Source organism: Oncorhynchus clarkii, chromosome 17 (genome assembly GCF_045791955.1).
Source record: "Oncorhynchus clarkii lewisi isolate Uvic-CL-2024 chromosome 17, UVic_Ocla_1.0, whole genome shotgun sequence".
Classification (NCBI taxonomy): Eukaryota; Metazoa; Chordata; class Actinopteri; order Salmoniformes; family Salmonidae; genus Oncorhynchus; species Oncorhynchus clarkii.
This window is the reverse complement of record NC_092163.1, coordinates 22,947,321-22,965,942: the sequence shown is the minus strand read 5'-3', so window position 1 is coordinate 22,965,942 and position 18,622 is coordinate 22,947,321. Positions and strand designations below refer to the sequence as shown.

The 18,622-nt window shown below is 42.6% G+C and overlaps 1 protein-coding gene across 4 annotated transcripts in view; it reads left to right on the top strand.

Moving 5' to 3' along the window:
• LOC139370550 (signal-induced proliferation-associated 1-like protein 2) overlaps nt 1-15,457 on the top strand; it is a 103,788-nt gene extending 88,331 nt beyond the window's left edge. Inside the window, exons 15-22 of one of the 4 annotated variants that reach the window (XM_071110114.1) lie at nt 1,564-1,617; nt 2,795-2,915; nt 3,900-4,140; nt 5,907-6,038; nt 11,008-11,070; nt 12,826-12,946; nt 13,327-13,408; nt 13,994-15,457. In XM_071110114.1, coding sequence (XP_070966215.1) covers nt 1,564-1,617; nt 2,795-2,915; nt 3,900-4,140; nt 5,907-6,038; nt 11,008-11,070; nt 12,826-12,946; nt 13,327-13,408; nt 13,994-14,143 — 964 coding nt within the window. In that variant the 3' untranslated portion in view covers nt 14,144-15,457. The remainder of the gene's footprint in view (nt 1-1,563; nt 1,618-2,794; nt 2,916-3,899; nt 4,141-5,906; nt 6,039-11,007; nt 11,071-12,825; nt 12,947-13,326; nt 13,409-13,993) is intronic. The other 3 variants (XM_071110115.1, XM_071110116.1, XM_071110117.1) reach the window with 3 other exon arrangements.
• Nucleotides 15,458-18,622: the final 3,165 nt, after the last annotated feature.

Genomic DNA, 18,622 nt, shown 5'->3' with positions numbered 1-18,622 from the left:
TTTATTTATTTTGGCTATTTTCTACATTATAGAATGATAGTGAAGGTATCAAAACTATGAAATAACACATATGGAATCATGTAGTAACCAAAAAAAGTGTTGAACAAATCTAAATATATTTTGACAGCTTTGCACACTGTTGGCATTCTCTTAACCAGCTTCATGAGGTACTTACTTGGAATGCATTTCAATTAACAAGTGTGCTTTGTTAAAAGTTGATTTGTGGAATTAACTCTAATGAACGTATCCTCTGCAACAGAGGTAGCTCTGGGTCTTCCTTTCCTGTGGCGGTCCTCATGAGGGCCAGTTTCATCATAACGCTTGATGGTTTTTGCGACTGCACTTAAAGAATCTTTCAACGTTCTTGAAATGTTCCGTATTGACAGACTTTTATGTCTTAAAGTAATGATGGACTGTCATTTCTCTTTGCTTTTTTGAGCTGTTCTTGCCATAATATGGACTTGACCTTTTACCAAATAGGGCTGTCTTCTGTATACCACCCCTACCTTGTCACAACACAACTGATTGTCTCAAACTTATTAAGAAGGAAATAAATTCCACTTCCGTCGGACTGCCAGATGGCGAAGCGCGAGTCATCACTCCAGAGAATGCATTTCGGCGAGCTTTACACCACTCCAGCCGACGCTTGACATTGCGCATGGTGAACCCCATTTTATGAAGCTCCAGATGAACCGTTCTTGTGCTGATGTTGCTTCCAGAGGCAGTTTGGAGCTCAGTAGTGAGGGTTGCAACCGAGGATAGACTATTTTTTTTTACTCGCTACGCACTTCAGCACTCGGCGGTACCGTTCTGTGAGCTTGTATGGCCTACCACTTCGCGGCTAAGCCGTTGTGTCCCCTTGACGTTTCCACTTCACAATAACAGCACTTACAATTGACCGGGGCAGCTCCTAGCAGTGTCGAAATTTGACAAACTGACTTGTTGGAAAGGTGGCATCTTATGATGGTTCCAGGTTGAAAATCACTGAGCTCTTCAGTAAAGCCAATTTACTGCCACTGTTTGTCTATGGAGATTGCATGGCTGTGTGCTCAAATTATATAAACCTGTCAGCAACGGGTGCCGCTGAAATAGCTGAATCCACTAACTTGAAGTGGTATCTACATAGTTTTGTGTATATAGTGTAGGAGTAGCATTCATGGACATTCTTTTGCTGTTATATTATATCATGGCATGACAGGTTTCATTGTAATTGTTATGGTTGGTGGAGGATAACAAGAGTAGAGCAGAATTTTCATCCGCACTTCACATCGGCCTTATTCCAAGGTAACTGTGTAATTAGTTTGCACTAGGTATGCAAGAACAAGTAGTTAGTGTACTTACCCCTGTACAGAAACGTTTAACACAAAAGTAACAGGTTTATTACATAGTCTGCTTTATAAGGCCAATGTCATTTGAGGTATGTCGAGGTATTTTCTTCCTAAGTAGCATAGACATTTTGACAGCTATATGCTTGCATATCAGCCATGTACAACTTTTGTTTACATCTCAATGTACATGACCATTATTTCCCTCTTTTTTTTCACTTGGGGTTTTCTACATCAGTGGAGTGGAAGGCGTATTGTCTTTCCTACTAAAGACTCTAACACTGAGATCCAGGTACACTAGCTTTACGGAACCTTGTTTGGTTCAATAAACCTCTATGTACTCTTTATTTTACATTTCTCTATTTACATAGTATTTACTAAGAAATGACATTGTAAGATTGGGATGATATAATATTTACCTGTTTCTTTGAGATTCAAATCACCATTTGGTTGTGTGGAAGTCTCTTTAAGTTAAGTGCATCATTTCTTCATAAATATTGGGCAGAGCCCGGTTGAAATGGGGTGGTAAAATAAATCTGCCCACTTTGTCACTTGCATGGTGTCTGTACACAACGCAACCTGTACCTTCCGTGACACCCCACCCCCACTCTGTGTGTTTTCCTGGAAACAGCTACTTCCCAAACTACATGCCCTCCAGTTGAAGAACTGTGATTGACTGGTTCCGAACAGTGTATTGTAAAAGATTACTCCCCCGTGTGTGCGTGTGTGTGTGTGTGTGTGTGTGTGTGTGTGTGTGTGTGTGTGTGTGTGTGTGTGTGTGTGTGTGTGTTGAGAGTCAACCTTCAATAACCCTTTACAGTAGTTCTTGTAGTATCCTTCTTTCTTATGACCATGTTTATTATTTTGTCCTTCCCAACGAGCTGTGTAATGTACTGCCTGGTCTTACTTCTGTTAGCTTTATGCTTCTATTTTTGATCTTACTGTTTTTGCTCTTACTGTTCAGTCTCCCACACGTGTCACTGCCCCCCTTTACCTCACCTTTTGTGGGCAAATCACAAATTACCCCCTATTCCCCATGTAGTGCACTGTTTTTGACCAGGAATGGGGTGTTATTTTAGACATGTTCTTTGTTCAGGAGAGTCTTCCTTCCGCCTACCCTTGTACAATTCACAAGAAACCTCAATTAAACTTAGAAGCTCGTCTCTAATGCAACTCTCTTACCTTTTGTTTTTGCCCCCATCTACACCCTCTCCCTGCCTGTTTATCATCCCTCTCTCTCATTCTTCCCTCATTTCTCCCTACTCTCACTTTCTCTCTACTCTCACTTTCTCTCTACTCTCACTTTCTCTCTACTCTCACTCTCACTATATTCTCTACCTTACCATCTTTCTTCATTTATGCCTTTTTCTCTCTCAACCCTATCTCACTTTCTTTTCTCTCTTCCACCTCTTCGTCTCCCCCTCCCTCCCTCTCCTCCATTGCATCCCCCATCCTCCCCTGGGGAGCAGGCTGCGGGCCATGCTGGGTGCAGACGGCCAGCTCCAGCAGGTCCAGCCCAGCCTGACCAGAGAGGCCTTCCTGAAGATGATGCTGCCCGACAGTCCCCCCGAGGATGGGGGTCGTGGCAAGGTGAGCCCCTGCTCCCTCAAGTTTTTCTCCACACTACTTAGTTCACTATCACTCCAACTCTCTGGTTCATTCGTATACTGTCTGGGCTGTGTTCAGTGAAAGGAAATGTTTGGAACGTTGCCGATAGACATGTAATACATAGAGCTGACATGATTCTCTAGTGTAGTGCTCCCCGTTTCTCCCCACTCTGACAATGAGTGTCTTGCTTTAATTTCCTTCCCTCCTTCAGTCGGCTCCTTCCTCCGCTTGACATAATCCATTCGGATTGCTTGTGATATTAAAAATTAAGGCTGGCACCATTTTCAAATGAACTGAAATTAAAACCAAGGGTGGTTATAAGGCGCCAGACTCACGCTAACCTTTTCCTAGCACAGATTCTCCCCGCTTATCGAAAGGTTAATTTGGACGTCTCCCGTTCAATGCCACCGGCCATGGTGACTAGCGTCGGGAGAAAAAGCCCACCACTTGATGCAAAGGCTCTTGGGTAATTAGAAGAAGAAGAAAATTTGGCCAGGAAACAAGGGTGGAATGGGAAGGGGTTGACACAAATGGATTTGATCTGGGAGCTAGCAAGCTGCTCTTCAGACCTCTTTGTTCACTGATTGAAAAATGTATCACAGGAATGAAAGAAAATGGCTGCCAGCAACATAATAGTCTATAGTCTTGACATAGCCTCCTGTAATAAATGGAAGATTTGTCTATCATTATCTGAAGCCCTGCATTGATACCAACAACTATGCACAGGGAAGCTATTGTCAGATAATTGAGGGGAAATTGTTGGCTCTCATTTATGGCACTGTGGTACACCGAAGTTACTGTTTTGCCAATTTTATGGAAGATTCAAGCTGTTTTTTTCCTAGTTTAGCACATACCAGTTGGCGCTTTAATCACTCCTTCCGTTGTGCAGCCCTCCGAGATGTAAAATGTCTCCAAATTTTCCATCACCCTTTTTCCCTCCCTCATTTTCTCTATCTCTTCCCACAGAGTCTGACTGGTCCTGGCGGCCTGCCCATGTCCCCGAGGAGGTCCCTGTACCGGACCCTGTCGGACGAGAGCCTGTGCAGCAGCCACAGGAAAACCCTGTCCCTGGTCAGCTCCCGGAGCTCTCTACTGGACCAGGCCCTGCCCAACGATATCCTGTTCAGCACTGCCGCTGGGCCCTACCACAGCACCCTGCCACCTCGCATGAACCTCGGCCACAGCCATGGGGCGCCGCTACACAAGAGTGAGTGAGACTACGCCACCTAGCTGGCTAGCTAGCTAGGTCTTGTCGGTTGTGAGCATAGAATTCAATAGAACAGATGGGTACTAGATATTGTAATGTATCTCTATGGTTGAGAGGGAATAGGGTTGGTCAACCTTTCTCCTGGAGAACTACAGGATGTATACAACCTTTCTCCTGGAGAACTACAGGATGTATACACTTTTGTTCCAGTCCTGCTCTAACCCACCAGATTCAACTAATACCATTTTTACCTTATAATCAGTGTTAAAGTACCAAAGTCTGCTTTACACTTATTATATATTAGTGAAACCTTGGGAGTACATTTCATTGATTTGGACGTTCAATTAGGAATGGAAACACATGTTACGAAATCATTCATGTATCTGCCAAAGATGGAAGTCCCCTGAGGTGTAGTAACATGGCAAATGGTGCTGAGTGGAAAGCTGCATTCACCTACACCTGAAACGTACTTAAAGGCCCACTCTGATATTTACAGCCAGTTTTATATTTCTCCAGCCCCATTCCTCAGCTTTATAGGGAACAAAGTGGCGGGGCAGCCATTTTGATTTTCAAATTAAGGAGTGGGCCATAGAAATAAAAAATATCTAACTGTGAGCTCATTGTGGTCAATTAAATGCAAACGCCCTTGCCAGTCTAAAGCTGAACTTTACGAGACCTATCATAAAAGCTACAGCGTATGCCACTTTCAATTTCCCATCTGTCTTGTATTAGGTGAGAATTCATAGGTGTTAAATTGATGCAAACCTATTTTAAAAAGCTTAGTCTTTTTTTTTAAAACACAGTAAGATATTGGATATTTTCCACTGGGAAAAACATCCCAGTGTGTGCTCATTGAGTAGGCACGATATTAACCCTTTCACTGTCGGGCCTCCTTGCGTTCTTTGTTGAAGCATTCTATCCACTGGTTGTATTTCACAATGAGAAAAAGGGGCTGCTAATCCAGTCCTTATGAAAGGAATACCCCTCCCCCACATTTGAGGGTGGAGGTGTGTATGAATATGTGGTTGCTGTGTCTGGGGGGGGGGGGGGGGGCTCAGAAACCAAAATGAAGGATCATGAATCTCCAGCTGTGTGCGAGATTAAGTTACCTGTGTGTGCGTATGTGTGTTTTTATGCACACATTTGTGTGCCTAGTTTTGTGTGAATCTACGCCAAAGCTGACCCCTGTGGGCGTCCCCTAGATGCAGGTTAATTGTCTGTCTGGCGGGGGGAAGCTCCCCCTTCGTCTCCGTCCTCTAATCAGCTTTCAACAGCAGACTGTGACATTGGGTTTTTTAAAAAGTAACTGTGTTCTTGGCAGTTTTCCAAGCAGGATTGCAATTGTTTTGCTTTTTTTTCACATTTTGGGAGGGGGGGCAGACTCGCAAATTGAACAGGGTGGATTGTATTTGCTTAAGGGGAGTTGCAGATGCCTGAAAAATGTCTGTTAAGGTGTGAGATGTTTGTGTTACGCTTTGGTGGAAAGTGCCCATCTTTCATTCGTTTAGAGTATCATCTCATTTAAACTGTATATTTGCTAGCAGGAGCAGGTGTTCCAAGTGGAGAATGGATGAGCACTGATGTCTCATTATCGGTAGACAGGAGGGGGGGAGGGCGGGAGGAGAGGGGGAGGGCGGGAGGAGAGGGGGAGGGGGAAAGAAGGGAGGGGGGGAAAGGAGGGAGGGAGGGAGCACCAACTGTTCCCTTCACCCAAATCGGTGAGGCTGTCGCTCACTTATCTAAACCGAATTGTCTCATCTCTACAGATGAGCTGTGGTTCTCTGACAGCTCCCTGGCTGACCGCTGCAAAATGGCCGATGGCAGTCTGATGCCACTCCCGGAAGCAGTGTCTGGCCTGGACTGGTCCCATCTTGTTGATGCCGCAAGGGCTTTTGAAGGTAATATAATGTCTAGATTCATCATACTCCCGCATGGCATTAACCAAAACTGTGTACTTATTCACTGTTTGACCTTTGATGCTCACAAAAGCTTACCCAGCGAACAATTAACATTGCCTAGAACAGTATAGAATGTTTTTGTCAGGTACCCATTTGGTTGTGATGTAAAGGGGAATCTTCAGAAGGGGAATCTTCACATTTTGTTGGACCATTTTCATTCAAGCGAGATCTGTTTGAACAATGTTGAAAGGAAAACGTTATCTGTGTTTTAACTCAACATTCAAGGAACATCCCTATGGGCGGACTTTCTTAAAGCTCTTAAAACCTGGACCAACAAAGGCTATGGGGATGTTATCTCCAGACCTACCAGAAACTATGTTCCCTAAACCTACCAGAAATGCTCTGGGAACACAAAAATGTTAGCTAGGTGTAAGTGGTACCTGATTAACATTTGCTGCTACCAAGGTGTCGTGCTGTCAAATCTTTTGTCCCCAGTTCTCATCAGGCTTTCAGCGCGTTAACTGTTACCCTTTTGTTCACTCAATAGGACATTTCCTGACCTTTATTCAGTGTCTAAATTGTATTCAATGTTTTTTTCCCACTCTGGTCAATTTAGGTATCTAATTTGGCGTGAAATTCAATGTGTGAAAAGACCATTATAACATATATTTTCTTGTAATGTTCAGATGTGATTTCGTTGTCCGTCTTCCAATTAAAGCGACTGGACATTCATTCAAATTGATCCCCAATATCATCTTGACCCAGTCAAAATCTTCAGTCTCTCCCATTGTCTGTGTCTCCCTTGTACTCTGTCTGTCTACGGCGAGGTGCTAATTAGCAGGAAGTGGAAGGAGAGCGAGAGTATTTGGGGACTTGAGAAACTAAGCATTATCACAATGGAGCGCACAGCAAGGAACCATTTTGCCAAATTACTCAAACCCACTTCGCGCTGTAATTGCACCCCTTTCTTGCACACTTTCTCTGGCAATTATAGCTTCGCTACCTCGGCCAACTGTGTTCAGGGGAAGCTGGGGAGTGTTTTTCTGGTAACCTGGAATGACTTGTTTTTAAATGTAACCTTTATTTAACTAGGCAAGTCCGTTAAGAACAAATTCTTATTTACAATGGCGGCCTAGGAACAGTGGGTTAACTGCCATTTTCAGGGGGAGAACGACAGATCTTTTTTACCTTGTCAGCTAGCAACCTTTTGGTTACTGGCCCAATGCTCTAACCACTAGGCTACCTGCCACTCTGAGCTACAGAGTGATGTACTCCCAATTTTGTATTTATTATAATTATTTTAAAAATTCTTCCTTCATGACCAACTGATGTTTATAGACTGGATAGGTTGGAACCGGTGACCACATTTCTTTCACCCTGCGCAACGAGGGGTCATGCCGGGGACTCCATTGACTAGCATTGGGCTGCACAGCAGCCTTGAATTTGCATAGAAGTCAACAACATAGAAAAGAGAGGGGAACTAATTTGCTTGGAGAGTTGTGGGAGTGCTGACCCTGGCATTATTAGCCCGGGCTTGTTGTGTCATTTAGTTGGCTTGTTTAGTTTCGTGGTGCTCGCTGTGTGTTCTCAAGGCAGTGTTGCTAAGCACGCAGAAACTCTAGCATGCTAGCCCTCATTAGCATGCCGGGGGCAAAGGGCGTGGTGAGCATTAGTTGCAACTAGCGAGCATTATTTCTGTTTCCGTAGACCCACGCATACTAGAACAGGACAAATGGTTCACATTCACAGTCAAGAGTGCAGTGAAACAGCCACGAAAATAGACATTCCTTTCTCCTTACGTGTCTCATTCTTCAGTTGTGATTCATATTTATCGATGATAACTTAACCTCAAGATTTATCTTAGACCCTTTGTTTTCCATGTTGATTACAGAAAGAATGTCATGGGATGTTTTTCTTGTTTCCAACTCAATATAGGCTAGTCTTTTTACCGAAGGAAAATGAATACCTGACTCTGTTATAGATCTCTCTCTTCTTTACTTTCTCCATTGCCCTCCTTTGTATTCTTTGTTTTCCACTATGGTAATCACTTCACCTGTGACTTACTTCAATCAGCGTTAAGCCAATGTTGAGACTGTCAATTAAAACAGAGAGTGATTTGTTAAAAGGGAGAAAGAGGGATGTGTAATAATGGGTGAGATTTTCACAGCTTCAGTCTCTCGCTTGTCTCTCAGAAGCAACTTCAGTGAGACACTTATCTTTAGTGAGCACCACTTTCATTTCTTCCCTCTCTCGCTCTTACCTCTCACTCGCACTTCCCTTTTTCTCTCTCCCCTCTTCTCACTCCTTAGCGGGAACAATCTTAGAGAGAACAGCTCCCATCCCTTTCCCCTTCTCCCTCCTTTCTGTCCTCAAACACCACATACCACATCCGCGTCACCTCTCAACACCGTCCAGCTATTGAGAAGACAGACGCAAGTGGGGGATGGTTGGTGCTGCCCTTTTGCTAGAAACTTAACCTCAATTTCCTCACTAAGATCCCCGGCTTTCTAAATTGATATGTGATGCCGACTCAGACATCTGCGAGGCTATTCTGACTTGTCACAAGCTTAGTCTGTTTTTTTTCTTGTTTTCTTCCTTATCCAGAATTGTCCTATGCTCTTTATCTGGAAGGTAACAATAGTGTGCTGTGCCGTGTCGGTTACTAAGAAAGGGTACTGGCTTCCAGAGTTTCTCAACTCGGACATCAATTTGTTCTAGCCCAGTGCCAACGCACTTGATTCAACTAACCACGTGCTGTTTGAGTTGTTGACCAGTTAAATCAATTGTGTTAGTGTTGCACTATAACACAAATGTTCAGTCATGTGGGTCTTTACAGCTGGAGTTGAGAATCACCGGCTTACAGTGCCTTCGGAAAGTATTCAGACCCCTTGACTTTTTCCACATTTCGTTGGGTTACAGCCTTATTCTAAAATTGATTACATAGTTTTTTCCTCTCATCAATCTACACACAATACCCCATAATGACAAAAAAAAAACTTTTTTTTTTAGAAATGTTTGCATATTTATACAAAAATAAATAAAACTGAAATAGGACGTTTACATAGGTATTCAGTCCCTTTGCCCCAGTCTAAGGTCCTGAGCGCTCTGGAGCAAGTTTTCTTCAAGCATCTCTCTGTACTTTGCTCCGTTCATCTTTGCCTCGATCCTGACTAACTCCCAGGCCCTGACGCTGAAAAACATTGCCACAGCATGATGCAGCCACCACCATGCTTCAACGTAGGGATGGTGCCAGGTTTCCTCCAGATATGACGTTAGGCATTCAGGCCAAAGAGTTCAATGGTTTCATCAGACCAGAGAATCTGAGAGTCCTTTAGGTGCCTTTTGGCAAACTCAAAGCTGGCTGTCATGTGCCTTTTACTGAGGAGTGGATTCTGTCTGGCCACTCTACCGTAAAGGCCTGGTTGGTGGAGTGCTGCCGAGATGGTTGTCCTTCTGGAAGGTTCTCTAATCTCCACAAGGGAACTCTGGATCTCTGTCAGAGTGACCATCGGGTTCTTGGTCACATCCCTGACCCAGGCTCTTCTCCCCAGATTTCTCACTTTGGCCGGGTGACCAGCTCTAGGAATAGTCTTGGTGGTTCCAAACGTCTTCCATTTTAAGAATGATGGAGGCCAGTGTGTTCTTGGGGACCTTCAATGCTGCAGAAATGTTTTGGTACCCTTCCCCAGATCTGTGCCTCGGCACAATTCTGTCTCGGAGCTCTACGGACAATTATTTTGACCTAATGGCTTGGTTTTTGCATGCACTATCAACTGATTGACCTTTATATAGAAAGGTGTGTGCCTTTCCAAATCATGTCCAATTAATTTAATTTACCACTCCAATATAGCATAGTGGTTAGAGCTTTGGGCCAGTAACCAAAAGGTTGCAGGATCGAATCCACGAGCTGACAAGGTAAAAATCAGTTGTTCTGCCACTGAGCAAGGCAGTTAACCCACTGTTCCCTGGGTGCCGAAGATGTGGATGTTGATTAAGGCAGCCCCCCCCGCACCTCTCTGATTCAGAGGGGTTGGATTAAATGCAGAAGACACACTTCAGTTCAAGGCATTCAGTTGTACAACTGACTAGGTATCCCCCTTTCCCAATAAAGTTGTAGAAACATCTCAAGGATGATCAATGGAAACGGGGTGCACCTGAGCTATGAGACTCGAAATTGAGCAAAGAGTCTAAATAGTTATGCAAATCATTGTTTATACATTTGTTAAAACCTGTTTTCGCTTCATTGTTATTGTGTAGATTGCTGAGGATTTTTAAAATCAATTTTAGAATAAGGCTGTAACGTAACAAAATGTGGGAAAAGTCAAGAGGTCTGAATACATTCCGAAGGCACTGTATATTATACTGTGAGTGGGGCCTTAACTGTGTGAAATCCAGTTTGCTCTCATATTTAACCCGCCTCCTGCATGTGCGACCCTCCTCACCCACCGAGAGAGTGGATCCAATTGTTATATACAGTGCCGTGAAAATGTATTTACCCCCTTTTTGATTTCCCTATTTTTGCATATCGTTGATACTGAATGTTATCACATCTTGAACCTTTATTTAATATTAGTTTTTTTTTAAAGATCTGATAACGTTCAGTATGAAAAAATATGCAAAAGTAGCGAAAATTACAAAGGGGGAAAATAGTTTTGCACAGAATTGTCACGCCATAATTACTGCTTTAAGAATAGACACTGGCAAAGGTTTAGGGATGGTGGAGCTAACCATAGCACCTCAACAGGATCCATTCTGCTCTCCATCGCTCCCTATTAATCATGCTCTCCACCTCCATGGTTGCAAGAATGGACTGCTTAAAAGGGCTGTACCAGAATGTGCCTTTCCTTTAAACATTGCTTTTGGAGCATTTAAGCACTACTGTAGCTTATTTGCACTGAAAGTGGACTAAACACCGTGTGGGTAGCTGAACTGTATCTGAGAGATGTGCTGTCTCCTCTCGTGTTTTCAGGTCTGGAGCTCGACAAGGATGCCAGTCGTCTGTGTGATAAAGACAGTCAGAAAGACTCACTAGGTGACATGACATTTTGCTCAACACAGCTCTCTACTCTTTTAAAAAATATATATAAATGTTTTCCTCTTCACTGGAATTACTTGACTTTTACTACTACTCTAGTTAGTTACTGCCATTAGAGCTTCTTTCACCTTTACTGCCATTGGTGCTTTTGCTATTACCTCTATAACTCCTGCACTTTTATTTAGTATGAAGCCAAATCCAATTAGGGCTTCTACTAGCATTTCTGTGCTACCAGAGCTACTACTACAGCAGCTAATGCTTCTGTCACACTACAGCAACTACCACTACCATTGTACTTCTACCACCACCACCTTCTTCTACTAGCTGCCTAGTGCTTCTGCCTAGTGTTACCTCAACCACTTCTTCTATTGTGATGTTTTCTCCTGCTTACTTTTGTTCCAGCCAAGCATTAAAACGCCTGACTAAACTGCTCTCCTCTTCTAATATGACATTTCGATGCAGTTATGGACATTCTTAAAGTCGATATGTGTGTCATGGTATTTAAAGATGCACTATGCAGAAATCGCTCCGCCATTTCCTGGTTGCTAAAATTCTAATAGTTCGCTTAATTTCAGTTTGTGACAAAACAAGCAAGTGTAGTGTAGAGAATCATTGTACCATCTTTCATGAGCTGAAATAAAAGATCCCAGAAATGTTCCATATGCACAAAAGTTCTCTCAACATTTGTGCTAAAATTGGTTTATATCCCTGTTAGTGAGCATTTCTCCTTTGCCAAGATAATCCATCTGCCTGATAGGTGTGGCATATCAAGAAACTGATTATACAGCATGAATATTACACAAGTGCACCTTGTGCTGGGGGTCAATAAAATGCCACTCTAAAATGCCACACGTTTTGAGGGAGCATGCAATTGGCATGCGGACTTCAGGAATGTACACCAGAGCTGTTGCCAGAGAATAGAATGTTCATTTCTGTACCATAAGCCACATCCAATGTCGTTTTAGAGAATTTGGCAGTACGTCCAACCAGCCTCACAACCGCAGACAATTTGTATAGCGGTTTACTGATATCAACGTTGTGAACAGAGTGCCCAATGGTGACAGTGGGGCTATGGTATGGGCAGGCATAAGCTATGGACAACCAACACAATTGCATTTTATCAATGGCAATTTGAATACACAGAGATACCGTGACAAGATCCTGAGGCCCATTGTCATGCCATTCATCCGCCACCATCACCTCATGTTTCACCATGATAATGCACAGTCCCATGTCGCAAGGATCTGTACACAATCCCTGGATGCTGAAAATGTCCCAGTTCTTTCATGGCTTGCATACTCACCAGACATGTTTGGGATGCTCTGGATCGCATGTTCTAGTTCCCGACAATATCCAGCAACTTCGCACAGCTATTGAAGAAGAAGAAGAAGAGTGGGACAACATTCCACAGGCCACAATCAACACAATCAAATCATCACTAGGCAAATGGTGGTCCCACCAAATGGTGGTCCCACTGGTTTTCTGATCCACGCCCCCGCCTTTTTTTTTAAGGTGTCTGTGACCAACAGATGCATATCTCTATTCCCAGAGATGTGAAATCCATTGATTCATTTCCTTATATGAAATGTAACTCATGTTGTGTTTGAAGCTGGTGTACAAAAACAAAGTAAATGTCGCAAAAAAACAAAACTCAAGAATGGGACGCATAGAAATAGAGCACATAGAACAGATCTACCGACCAAAAGTTACATATTGCAGCTTTAACAGTATTGTTTGCGTGTGTTTCTTTAGCATCGGACCAGGGTTCACTCTGCTCCATGTTGGACGTGGAGCAGGCCCAGCAAGCCATGGAGCTCTCCCATGAGCTGAGTCGGAGGGTGGCTGCGTCCGAGGCCGCCGCTCTGAAGGCAGGGTAGGTGTACTGCGCCTTTGGGTGGGGCAGACAGTTAAAGGAGCTTGACTTAGCAGAGAAGGGAATTTAGTTATTGAAGGTCTTACATATACGTATGTTTAACACTACTTACTGACTGAATGCACTGACTGTAGCATGAATGCCGAAACTTTGTTCATCTTCCTCTAAAGGTAGGTGTGTAGGTGTGTGTGTGTGCTTTTTTTTTCACTCTGAGGTTGGTGTAATATGGGGAAACTGTGAACATTATGATAATGCCCTTATAGTGTAAGAGCTTAATAAAAGCATATATCATCGCAAACACGACGAAGAGGTCAATTTCTAGAAGACTGCTCTTTAGACTTGCAAAACTTAAAGAAGCTGGTCTCTCTATCTCTATACAGGGATGGCTCTCCTGCTCTGCTCACGGGCAAAGTCCTCCAACTGGAAGAGATCCTCAGACAGCTTCAGTTCGACCTCAGAAAGGTAAAGTCAGCTCCCCGAAGCACATCATGTCCAGTGAACCACTTACCATATGTAAGAATAATAACATGGTCATTTTTAGCAAATTAATTTTATCCAAAGTAATGTGCAGCTAACACATGAATCAGCATACTACTATGGTGTACTAGAATGGTCTATACAATTTATCTGTTCTAAAATGTACACTTCTCTGTTGGTGTATTTTGTAAATCATACACCCCGGCAGGCAAAAAGGACGTTTTGTCAGCAACCAGAAAAATATGTCTTTATCGGACCTGATAAACGACCAGAATAGGATTGCTTTCCCATGATGTGTTGACGTCGTCATATAATATACAACTTTACCTGGTTGTAACAGAGGACAGTTGGTTGTAATCTGGTTATATGTCTTCTCATTCAGAAAACCAGTGTACAACCAGACAATTATGTCATAATGAAGATAAATGTTGTCCTCTGTGCCAGATGGTGATCATATGTAAAAGCCAATGCCGTCATGCCAGGTTGCGTAATAACCTGTGTGTGTGTGTGTGTGTGTGTGTGTGTGTGTGTGTGTGTGTGTGTGTGTGTGTGTGTGTTCCCTCACCACAGGAGCAAGAGGACAAGGCCATGTTGCAGGAGCAGGTCCAGCACTTGCGTCAGGACAACATGCGTCTGCACGAGGAGAGCCAAACGGCAGCCGCTCAGCTCAGGAGGTTCAGTGAATGGTTCCTACACTCGGTCGACAACAAGAAGCCCTGAGAAAAAAGGAAGACAAAAAACACTGACACATACACACACTGACACACTGCAACATGGCCGTTAACTCCACATTACCTGAGCCAGTGGCATGTCAAGAGGGACGATGTCTGCAGTGATTCAAAGTGAATAGCCATCGCATGAGAACGAGAAGTTTCGAGTTAGCGTGCTAATGCTAGTAGCGTTGTTTTAAAATCAAAACAACAACATGAATTAGTGTAAATATACCAAGGGGCCAGGGGGAGGGTAAAGGGATACATTTATAGAAGGTTTAGATAAAGGGGAGGAAGGGAAGAATGTATCAGACCTCATGTTTTTGGCTATTTGCTTATAGGAAGGAACATGTGAATTTAAAACAAATGAATGTAACTTATGTGAAATCTATATTCTTTTGCCGAATAAGGCAAATGTAAAATGTATCAGCTCCCTCAGTAAACAACAATGAAAAGAAGTTCACCCAAATAAACTGACTCAACTTTACCTTGACTTTTAATGTATTATAAAACAACCGAAATAACTAAGGTGTTATAAGGTTCTTGTATAAAAAAAAAAGCTAATCTTTAGTAAGTTTTGTAGAGTACTCCACTGTTTTCAACAAAAAAAATAGAAATTGTCCTAGCAATAAATATGGTGATAGTCACAAAACTGTTATTAATGGTTAGCACTGATTGTGGTGTTGTCGAGATTGCGGTTGTATTGGATTTCTTGGAAGTGTTTATTTTGCAGGAACAAAAATGTGCCTGACTTTAACCAGTGGTGTATGGATACTGTAGTCTTTTCTGTTGTTGTAGTACCTCGTCCTTTTCCAACCCCACACCTTGTCAACTACTCTCACTAATGATGTCTACCATGATATTATTACCTTTTTATTTTTGCCACAGAGAAAAGTATTCTTATGCAGTTGACCCCGAACACTTGCAGGTACACAAGGTACCGCCAAGTGTATGAATTATGTATTTTCAATGCCAAAATGTGTTTGATGGTCTTTGTACAGTACTTCAGAGAAAGTGTCTTGTATTTAACACTCTTATTTAAATTTACCCTCCAAATTGTTTATTTTAATATTGAGTATTTTGTTCTTTTCTGCACTAAAAAAGATTAACGGCTCCTTATTGGCAATATCTGTATAGTTGGCAAGAGATGAGATATAAATACTATATACATATAAAGGGTTATTTCTGGGAAGTCCAACGTTTGGATGCTGCTAGAAGACAGCCTGTTGTTTTTGTATGCCTTTCTTTCTTTGTAAGGTGTTTTGTTAACGATGGGACAAAAGGTTTGCTTTTTTAATAAATGTAGGATGTTGGAAAAACAAAATGGACTCAACAGTGTCATTTAATTCCAGCGACAACGTTTGTGAGTATCAAGGTATTTTTTTGTAAGGTTCAGTGCTGTTTTGCGGACAGAAAATGTCTTAAAGAGACCGCCCATAGTATGTTCTTGACAAAATAATCAGTGCCACAGTGTTTGATAAGTGCCATGCAGTCATTTGTTGTATTGAATTATGGGTAAAACTTGTACAGGGATCACATATTAGGCACAATTGGGAATCTGCATAGTAGCAGATGTGCCTTTTTTATAGGTCAGGCCATTATTCAAAACGGCTCGCTAAAGGATCTAGCAAAAGGGATGCCTGGCTGGCTGGAAGCAGGTGTTCTCAAGTGTAGCACACTGTCACCATATCTTATTAGACCCAGATGGGCCACCAGTGTCCACAAGCATCACCCATATGAACCTTTTGAATAATTCATGATTTGGAAGAAATATCATTATATTCCTTTCGAAATAGAATTTTCAGATCTGGATCCTGGAGCCATGTGGAACTAATAAAAACTTAAAAAAAAATATATATATATATATACTGCTAAAAAAAAATAAAGGGAACACTAAAATAACACATCCTAGATCTGAATCCTAGATCTTATTAAATACTTTTTTCTTTACATAGTTGAATGTGCTAACAACAAAATCACACAAATTATCAATGGAAATCAAATTTATCAACACATGGAGGTCTGGATTTGGAGTCACACTCAAAATTAAAGTGGAAAACCACACTACAGGCTGATCCAACTTTGATGTAATGTCCTTAAAACAAGTCAAAATTAGGCTCAATAGAGTGTGTGGCCTCCACGTGCCTGTATGACCTCCCTACAACGCCTGAGCATGCTCTTGATGAGGTGGCGGATGGTCTCCTGAGGGATCTCCTCCCAGACCTGGACTAAAGCATCCGCCAACTCCTGGACAGTCTGTGGTGCAACGTGGCGTTGGTGGATGGAGCGAGACATGATGTCCCAGATGTGCTCAATTGGATTCAGGTCTGGGGAACGGGTGGGCCAGTCCATAGCATCAATGCCTCTTGCAGGAACTGCTGACACACTCCAGCCACATGAGGTCTAGCATTGTCTTGCATTAGGAGGAACCCAGGGCCAACTGCACCAGCATATGGTCTCACAAGGGGTCTGAGGATCTCATCTCGGTACCTAATGGCAGTCAGGCTACCTCTAGCGAGCACATGGAGGGCTGTGCGGCCCCCCAAAGAAATGCCACCCCACACCATGACTGACCCACCACCAAACCGGTCCTGCTGGAGGATGTTGCAGGCAGCAGAACGTTCTCCACTGCGTCTCCAGACTGTCACATGCTCAGTGTGAACCTGCTTTCATCTGTGAAGAGCACAGCACCTTCTTGCCACAGCTCGCATTGATGTGCCATCCTGGATGAGCTGCACTACCTGAGCCACTTGTGTGGGTTGTAGACTCCGTCTCATGCTACCACTAGAGTGAAAGCACCGCCAGCATTCAAAAGTGACCAAAACATCAGCCAGGAAGCATAGGAACTGAGAAGTGGTCTGTGGTCCCCACCTGCAGAACCACTCCTTTATTGGGGGTGTCTTGCTAATTGCCTATAATTTATACCTGTTGTCTATTCTATTTGCACAACAGCATGTGAAATGTACTGTCAATCAGTGTTGCTTCCTAAGTGGACAGTTTGATTTCACAGAAGTGTGATTGACTTGGAGTTACATTGTGTTGTTTAAGTGTTCCCTTTATTTTTTTGAGCAGTGTATATATACATACACACACACACACACACTACTGTTCAAAAGTTTGGAGTCACTTAGAAATGTACTTGTTTTTGAAAGAAAAACACTTTTTGTCCATTATTAAAATAACATCTCATTGATCAGAAATACAGTGTAGACATTGTTAATGTTGTAAATTACTATTGTAGCTGGAAATGGCTGATTTTTAATGGAATCTCTACATAGGCGCCCATTATCAGCAACCATCACTCCTGTGCACGTTGTGTTAGCTAATCCAAGTTTATCATTTTAAAAGGCTAGTAGAAAACCATTTTGCAATTATTTTAGAACAGCTGAAAACTGTTGTTCCAATTAAAGAAGTAATAAAACTGTCCTTCTTTCGACTAGTTGAGTATCTGGAGCATCAGCATTCATGTGTTTGATTACAGGGTCAAAATGGCCAGAAACAAAGTACTTTCTTCTGAAATTCGTCTGGACATCTGCCGATTCCAGCTACAATAGTCATTTACAACAATAACAATGTCTACACTGTATTTCTGAACTATTTTATATTTTAATGAACAAAAACATGTTTTCTTTCATAAACAAGGACATTTCTAAGTGACCCGAACTTTTGAATGGTAGTGTATATTTGCCCAGAAATGATGGTACTGTAAAGTATTTGGCTCAGAGGTATCTTTTACCGGAGTAGGCCAACTAGGTCTTATGGCAAGGTGGCACAAGTGAAATTTTGCTCCGAGTGCAAATATCTGTCAACCTTTCCTCTTGTACTGTAGAATTCACACAATATTAATCCCACTATAATTGTTTTTATTCCTTTTCGGTTAGACTTCACATATTGGAATGTTTTGTGTGTTGAGAAATGCGAGCATAGAATTTTCCTAAAACCCCACACAACCAAACTAGTAAACCAGTCTCTTATGAAAACCTCAAATACATTTTGAAAACAAGTCCTAGATTTGGTCGACACCAGTTTAACTCTCATGTCCAACTAAGAAGGCAACATACTCGCATTGTGTCCAACAGATGAGCCATTATGTATGGCAGATGGAGAACATTCCCATCCCTTAGGGACAATAGCCTGTGGTTTGGTGGGAAAGTCTGTACAGTTGTCAGCCCAGCCTGACTACAACAGTAGGCCTATGTCCCAGATGGCTCTCCTGCAGCCTCCAGCCACCCAATTTAGGTCCCATTACCTCACCTCTCTCCATATGGTTTGACCGCAGATGTAAAAAAGTGGAGGAACCGAGAGAGACACACACCCACTCGCACATGCAATTGGGAGCAGGCATGCACGTCATTGAGGTCCAGGAGGAGTAGCAAGGTTAGGTTGGAGATGAAGAAGAGAGTTTTAAAAAAAAATGGGGGCCCAAGAGAAACAGAAAGGAGAGGAGGAGAGACATTGAGGAGAAGAGAGATGTAACAGGAGAGTCATC